Genomic DNA, 8,091 nt, shown 5'->3' on the forward strand with positions numbered 1-8,091 from the left:
AGCTCTTCATTCCTCCCTAGTGTGTCACTGGTGCACAGGAGAACTGTAAGCCCTGGTCCCTGAGAGTCTGAAGAGAAGCTCCCAGCCGAGTGTTCTTGTGCTACCGTGGAGCTTCCAGGGAGCAGGAAGCACATACTACAAAACCCAGATCTATACAAGCTGGAGGACAAAGTCATGATTCAGCAGGATTCTCCAGCTGGAAGAACAGGAATGCATTGGAAGATTTTGAAGAAATATGATTTGCAAACAATAATGATCAGATTTAGAACTGTTGCGCCTAAGAGGCAGATAGGCAGTCAAGGTCATTTCAAGTCTGTTGTAATCATGGATTTGGGATAGGTTTAGGAAATGTTTGTGCTATGTCCTCCCTCACTGGATAGCCTGTGTAACCTCAGGTGCTAATGGTGTCTGTCCCTCCAAGAGAATTCCCACAAACCTCCAGAAACTTAAACCAAAGTTCTTTTAAATCTGAGTGCCTTCCTCAGAAAGCCTCTCCTTCCAATCAGTGATCAACTTATAACCCCAGAACCGTACTCATATTTTACAATGAAACAGCGAGGTGAGATTAAAACCTCTAACCACCTTTGGGTCACTGGAGAAAATAATAAAGAATGAAGTGAATTCAGGGTTAATTGTATCTAATTTTGTTAAGCTGCATAAAGTAAAATTACCCTGCAATACTAAAATCCAACTGGCTCATTGATTGAGCACCCACAATGTGCTAGATTCCTTCCCTTTGTGTATTTCAAAAAATATCAAATTTAAGATCAGATCTTCATTTGAAGCCAGAGTAATTTTCACCTAGAAATGATGCTAATGAAGTCAATACTGGCCAGAGGAAAAGTTAGGAGGCCTGGGTTCTCATCCTGGTTCTGTCCCTGCCTGTGTGACCTTGGACTATCATTTTCCTCTTTCTATGCTTCATTTTACTGCAAAATGAAAGTATTGGATGGGAATAATCTCTGAGATCTTCTCCTGCTCTAAGTCTATAAATACATGACCTGAAAACTCCAGTTATATAAGGAACCTGCAGCTATCAAAGACTTGGCTCCTTTACTATGAAGCAATGTCTGGGCTGAATGAACTCTGCTTAGAATCCCTTAAGCTCTTGTGGTTGGTAAAGAACAGAAGAAAGACAAACGTCCCCTTTTGTTTCTCCAACAGGTGACTTCATTACAACAAAGTACTGGGTGGCCAATGAGACATTGTCATGTGCCTTCACTGTCTAAAATATCCAGGCTGCCAGACAAGTCTGTGGTTCTGGCCATAGAAGGAGCATGATAGAAATTGCGCAGTTGAACCGGTGCTTGATGTCACTAATAAATGAAACTGTCAGCTGGTAGGCGTGGGAGGAATGCTCATTAGCCATCATAATCACATCAGATGCTAGTATCTTCCACTTCTTAGCCAGCTTTCATTTCTAAAAAGCATAACACTCACATACACACACACATAATTTTTTTTTTTTTTTTAACAGAAGTCCCTTCTTCAAAGTATTCTAGATGTGCAATCTTTTACAGAATGGTTAGGGCTGAAGAGTTCTAAACAGCAAGGTGGCGCTTACAGTGAGATTCACAGGTCTGTCTGCTTCAGATGATTTTATAGAATGTTCTGGGGCAGGACCTGAGACATCACTGGTGAAGTTCTCAGAACTGAGCTGTGACTCAGAATTCCCATCTGTGCTTTGGTACCAAGGCAAAAGTGGAGCAGTCATGGAGTTCCAATGAACAAGCTTTGTGAGCTATGAATCTCTGACAGTGTTGGAGGCATTGTCTTCCTCCGACACCTTGCCTTGCTCTGGGGTAAAGTGCCCAAAGCCTAGGGAGGGAGGTGCCTTGGTCTTTTTGGACCTGCACACCTCATGCAGACAGCTCTGCCTGCAGTACTACATTGTAACCTGCAGAGGGCGGTAGAAGATTGAGCATGAGCTGTAGTCTCCAGATGGCCCGGCAGCACCACGTCTGTGGTTAATTACTCAGGTAGTGTTTTAGGATCTCAGAGTAGATCAAATGTCCTCTAGGGCTGCTCAAAGAGCCAGATTTGAACCTGACTGGCTGGCAAAATCTCCTCAAAGGAGCTCTTTAAGAACATGGGTCATCCATGGGGGGCTGAGCTCCAGATGGAAGGTTAGCAGGGGGGAAGCAATTCTTATTTTCTGAGCATCTGCAACGTGCCAGGTGCCGAATTTAATGCTTCACCTTCAGGGTCTTATTTAATCCTCCCAGTGGCTCTAGGGGTAGGTAATCAAATCTGTGTAATCACATGAAGGAGAAGCCCTGCCCTTACCCGTACTCTTAAGTATAGGACTTCTCCTTCATGTGAGGACATGGATTTGATTACCTACCCTAACTAACTAACTCAGGAACATTTACTCCTAGAAACCCACCACAAGCAGGGAGACCTGGGATACACTGGGAGTCGATGTGCCTATCAGAGGGACCCATGCCAGGCAGGATCATGGAGGCTGATGGAGGCACCAGAACAACTACCTGTTCCCTCACAGACAGAGTTAGGGTAGGCCACACTGGCAGGGAGATGCTGTGACATTGCTGAACGATTGCCTGAGCAGCTGATGAGCCTCATCCTCCTCCAGGACTGAGGTGGCTGGGAGGCCAGGATGGGGAGGCCAGGATGGAGGTCATAGGAGGAACCCTGGGCAAGGGATAAGCACAGAAATAGTCCTAGCTGGTTGATTTATGACTGGGAACATCCCTGAGCTGAAGATATTTTTATTTTTAGCTGAGAGGGAGCTTGGAAACCAGTCCGCATGCTGCCTGTTTGGGATGTGGGGAAGGGCTATTCATAACCCAGCTTCCTTAAACTGGTGGGCCCAAGAGCACCCTGTGCCCCCTGGGCCTGCCCTTTTGTTTTATTTCTATCCTAAAGTGGGGGAGGACATGTCCCTAAGGCAGGAGACAGATCCTGTGACCATCTTGTCACCTGAAATAAAGCAGCCCATTCATTGAAGTGGAAATGCCAGGCACTGCCCAAAGGGAGTCTGGTGTCATCTCTGCCCTTGAACTGCCCTGATCCCTGCCACCCTGTGTAGTCCCCAAATCAACCCAATATCCCAGAGCTGGAAGGACCTTGGGGACATCAAGCTCAATCCACTTGTTTTAGAGATAAGAAACATAAGCCCATAGAGGGTAACTGACTCATCTAGGGTCCCATGGCCCTTTAGTGGCAGAGCCAGGTTTACAAGGCCAACAAACTCCAGGTCTAGGTTTTTAAAGTGAAATCATGTATCCCCCAGTCAGAGGCTCCTTCTCTTATGCAAACTTTGGGTCAGGATGAGGCCAGTGGGGAGTGACAGAAATCTAGCTATGCTGGTAGAGATGGGGTATGGAGAGCTCAAGAGGAGCTCTGTGCAAAGAGGGACTTTTTGCCTTCTATGTCTCTATGCCTATGTTCCTGCAACAAGATGCTATGATGGGATTCTTCCCGAAGCCCACAGGCGGGGAACAAAATAGTAAGTGCAAAAACATCCCCTCATTCCAAAGTGAGGTGCTAAATCATCTATGCAAGATTCACAGAGTGGGTGACTGGGACCGATTTTGCCACCTTTAGCTCACCCACCCACCCCAGAGGAATGAAGTAGTAGAGTGTAAATTTGAGAGATTGGAAAGAGGTTTTCTTCCGAGATAAAAAGCTGTAGATCTTCCCTGCCAACGGGGAGAGTGTGCGCATGCCTGTGTGTGTGTGTGTGTGTGTGGTGGTGGGGGGGATTGTTCCCCTATTGAGTGGGGAAGGAGGAGCTTCGCATGGACCTCTCGGAGACCCAGCATGAGACAACTGCTTAGGAAGCTGTGGTTGGGTCAAACTGAGGCTTCAGGGCACCAGGAGGAGGGGACAAGAGCAAACTGCACTTCCAGCAGTGGTGGGGCAAGATGACCAGTGCAGCCATGCTGGATGGGGCCCCCCAGAGGAAGTGACCATCTGGTGCTCTTGGACCAAAACAGTGGAAGGTCAGCAGGTTCTGGCTCTGCCCTGAGGAGGACCCACACCCCTTCCCCTGCCTCCTATGTCCCAGTCTTCCATCTTCCCCTCCTCGTACACATCAACACAGCAGAGCTCTCCACTGTGCCTTTGTGACCAGGAATGAGACCAAAGATCCCTTTCCTGATTGAGCCATAAATATTGGGAGGATGGGCATGAAAGTGGGGTACTCAAGCTGCTCCCATTGTGCTGAAATGCTCCTGCATCAGCCCTGGGAACTCAGAGCACATTTGAGAGTCTGAGTGGCATGTGGCTTGCTCCCCTCTCCTCCCGTCTCCACCCCATCCTGGTAGGTACCTCCCCATGTTCAGGCATCATCCTGATCCAAGAACCGTCAACGAGGGTTGAACTGGCCTAGGCACGAGCTGTGTTCATTTTCCCAGTAGGCAGGGTATTTCTGGGGTCCTCCTGGTGCAGACTTCCATAGGAGGCACTACCTTTTCTTGCTTCCCATCTAGGCTTAACTAAGCACCTGTCCCATGGCATCCCTTAGCCCACTCTTGGTTGTTAGGAACTGAGTATACCCGTATGAACTGCCTGAACTTCTCTTTTTCCCCTCTTCTCTCTTGGGCAAGTTTGCTTGCTCCTTTGAAGCTCATTCTTCTCATCTGTAAAATGGACATGGATGATCAACAGCCTTTCTGGGCAATTGTGAAGATTGAAAAAGTAAATGAGGATAAAGGCACTTTATAGAGAGCAGAGCTGTGGCTTTCAGGCCTTTGACCATGCCTTCCAGGGGGAAGACACCAGGAAATCATCAGTAGGCTTTCCAAAACTCAGGTGGAAGGGAAGATGCAGGAATGAGTCAAACCTGCAATGGTAAAGAGGTTTGGGGGGATGGAGAACAGGCAATACACAGATGACTGTGGTCCAAAGCAAGGTAAGACCAGTTCACATCATTATGTTTTGGCACAAATAACACAAATGATTGATTGTGTGTCTCAGCTTTTCACCCTGATGTGATTTTCCCAGCATGCTGACCTGGGCAGGAGGGCTGACTCTCAGCTCCCTGCAGCCCTGTGGCACAGATGTGATTGGGGAAATGCCCATCAGCCTCACCCAGCTGTATTCGCAAGCCTTTATCCCCAGCTTGCAATTCTATTTATTGCGTATGTTAATTTACATCTTAGGCTCAGCTGCCTGAGCGCTGTCAACCTTGAATCATCAAAAACATTGAGATATCCTGCTTCTGCATTATGTTTGTTGATGTTGTCAGTATTCATCATCAATTAGCCATTCCTTTCTACATTTGAAAATATTCCTAGGGTCCAAATTTCAGTTCCTAATTGTCACAGCAATTCGTTTTATCAAGCAATAATTATCCACACAGGTAGTGAGCCTCTCTTTCAACAAATACTTAGCACTGACTATACATGACATGCTGTGTTATGCTCTGAAAGGAAAATAAAGATGAACCAGTCTTATATATTGCCCTGAATAGCATATGGTCTAATAAGAGAAGTGTCTTGTGTACAGAACTAGCCCAAAGGCCATGTGGGCCATGGCAATGACTGCAGAGACTCAGGGATGGAGGACTTGGTAAATTCAGAGGAAGGCTCACCCTTGATGGAGGAATCTAAAGAAGTTTCTTGGAAATGGCATTTGTACAAATGCTGAAGGATGGCGTATATATTTTTGTCAGCATTGTGTTAGTACAAATGAAATACCTGAGGCAATTAATTTTATAAAGATAAATGGTTTATTTAGCTCAGAGTTTTGGAAGGTCAAGTCAAAGACTGTGCCTAGTCTTGGTATGGGCCTCTGTTGGAGGCAGCACATCATGGGTGAAACACATGTCAGAGTAAGTGCTCCCATCTCTAGACAGGAAGCAGAGAGAGAAGACCAGCAGGGTCCCCCAATATCCTTAAGGGTATGACCACAGTGACCAAAGGGCCTCCCACCAGGCCTTGCTTCCTAAATGTCTACTACCTCAAAAAACTGCCACTCCAGGGACCAAACTTTTATATAGGGACTTTTGGAGGACACTCGCCAAAATCACAACAGTGTATTAGTTTTCTTTTGCTGCTGTAACAAGTTACCACACACTTAACATATTAAAACAACGTCTATTTATTTTCCTACAGTTCTGTCGGTCAGAAGCATGGGTAGAGAGTTGTTCTAGGAGTTTCACAAAGTCAAGATCAAGGCGTTGGTGGCTGTGATGCTTTCTGGAGGGTCTGGGGATGAATCTGCTCCTAAGCCCACTCAAGTTGCTGCCCAGATTGAGTTCCTCACTTCCTTACTGACTGTCAGCTGGGGGCTGCCCACTGTCCTCACACTTTCTGTGTATGCCTCTCCAGTAATGGGGGCAAGTCCCTGTCATGCTCCAAATCTCTCCGAGTGTTTCTGTCACATCTTTTCCGAGTGCAGCTGGAGAAAGCTCTGTACTTAACAGACTCATGTCGTTAAATTGGGTTCACCTAGATGATTCAGGCTCCTCTCCCTATTTTAAGGTCTGTAACCTTAATTACGTTTGCACAATCCTCTTTGCTATGCAATGTAACGTATTTATAAAATCCAGGGATTAGGGTATGGACATCTCTGAATAGTCACTTTCATGCCTACTACAGAATTTACATTTGCTGAGCCATGCTGGCGGGCAGAGGGAGGAGAAAGAAGGAAGAATGAAATTATGGAGGCCAGAAACCACAGGTTAGGAGCAGTGAGATCAGCTGTCTTTCCTTGGAGTGCAAGCCAGCTCCTGCAAACAGTGAGTCCAAGGCAGGGCGAGCCTAAGGTGGCCACAAACTCCTGACCCAAGTCGTGTGGGGCGTTCAATGACACTTTTGCCAGTTCGGCAAAAGTGAGATTGGTATTATAGTATTTTTACACTTCTGTGCGTCAAGATGGGGTGGTGTGGAGCTGGGATCCTTTAATAAATAACTTTTTGTTAATATTATATATCCCTTGCACAGAGTACTAGCGAATCAGAAGAATGTAACAATGACCCAAAATCCCAACAGTCAAAACCACTTTTAACACTTTGGTGTTTTGTGAGAGGCCCTTCAAACTTGACAGTATTCCCCCAGCTCTGTGTCTGTTAATATTCTTCCTTGATGTTATTTTTAATGGCTACATAACTTTCTGTTGCGTGGGTGGCATCACAGTTTATCTAACCAAGTCTCCCCATGTTGACATTTTTGGCCTGTTCCCAAGTTGTCTTACTATCATGAACATAACAAGGATTGTTTTTATGGACATGTTAAACAGGATGTCATCGGATCTGCAGGAATGCAGAGAAGAGCTGGTGTAGACACAGCTGGTAAGGTGACTGGCTCCTTTCCCAGTTTCCTCATGGGGGGGCCTTGGCAGAACCACCAGGTATTGTTTTGTCCTTAACTTGATCCAGCTGCACTGAAGACTCCAGGTGGGGCCCTTTGGTGTACAAAGAAAAGGTGCAGGTGCTGAGACTGCAACACGGGGAGGCTCCTGGGAGGAGGAGGCGGCAGGGAGCACCTGCAGTCAAGTACCCTGGAGGGCACGAGCGGGAGGCCCCAGGTGCATGGGGCAAGCAGTCTCCTGAGCCTTGTTGACAGGGGTCACCAGGGAGACAGGCTGGAGCTTGCTGGGACCCCCTCTGGGAAGTTGTTTCTTTTGGAAGAAAAGAAAGCAGCAAATGGCCTGTTGCTTGAAAGAACGAAGGCTGCTTCCTGCCCCAGCAAGGGGGGTGGGAGATGAGTGCTGCCCGGTCACCAGATCCTGCTGCTGCCTCCTGCTGCCAGTCACCAGAACAAACTGCAGTGCCTAACTCTAAACTTCTCCCTCAGCAGTTTCCCCTGGAGGGTGGGGCTGTTTGGAAAGCGCATAAGGCATCTTCCTGGGCAATGAAAGCATTCTGTATGTTGACTGGGTTATGCATCTATCAAAACTCCTCGAGGCGGTGCAGTTAAGAGCTGTGCATTTATTTCATTATATGTAGATGATCCTCAATTTAAAACTACGCGTTCTAGACCTGCAAACCAAGATCTTGATGTGTTAACATTAACAGAACTGAAGGAAGACAGAGTGAAACGGAAGAAAGGTCTGAGAGGGGCTGTCCAAGGGCGGAGCTGCTGCGTGGGATCATGGAGGGAGGGGTCCCGGTAGTGAGCGGTG

The 8,091-nt window shown here is 47.0% G+C and overlaps 1 protein-coding gene across 1 annotated transcript in view; it reads left to right on the top strand.

Annotated features, from left to right (window-relative positions):
- Nucleotides 1–1,342, top strand: part of XDH (xanthine dehydrogenase) — a 63,259-nt gene extending 61,917 nt beyond the window's left edge. Inside the window, exon 36 of the mRNA XM_079109948.1 lies at nt 21–1,342. Within this exon, the coding sequence (XP_078966074.1) occupies nt 21–71 (51 nt within the window). The 3' untranslated portion in view covers nt 72–1,342. The remainder of the gene's footprint in view (nt 1–20) is intronic.
- Nucleotides 1,343–8,091: the final 6,749 nt, after the last annotated feature.

This window comes from Sciurus vulgaris (assembly GCF_902686455.1).
Source record: "Sciurus vulgaris genome assembly, chromosome: 14".
NCBI classification, from domain to species: domain Eukaryota; kingdom Metazoa; phylum Chordata; class Mammalia; order Rodentia; family Sciuridae; genus Sciurus; species Sciurus vulgaris.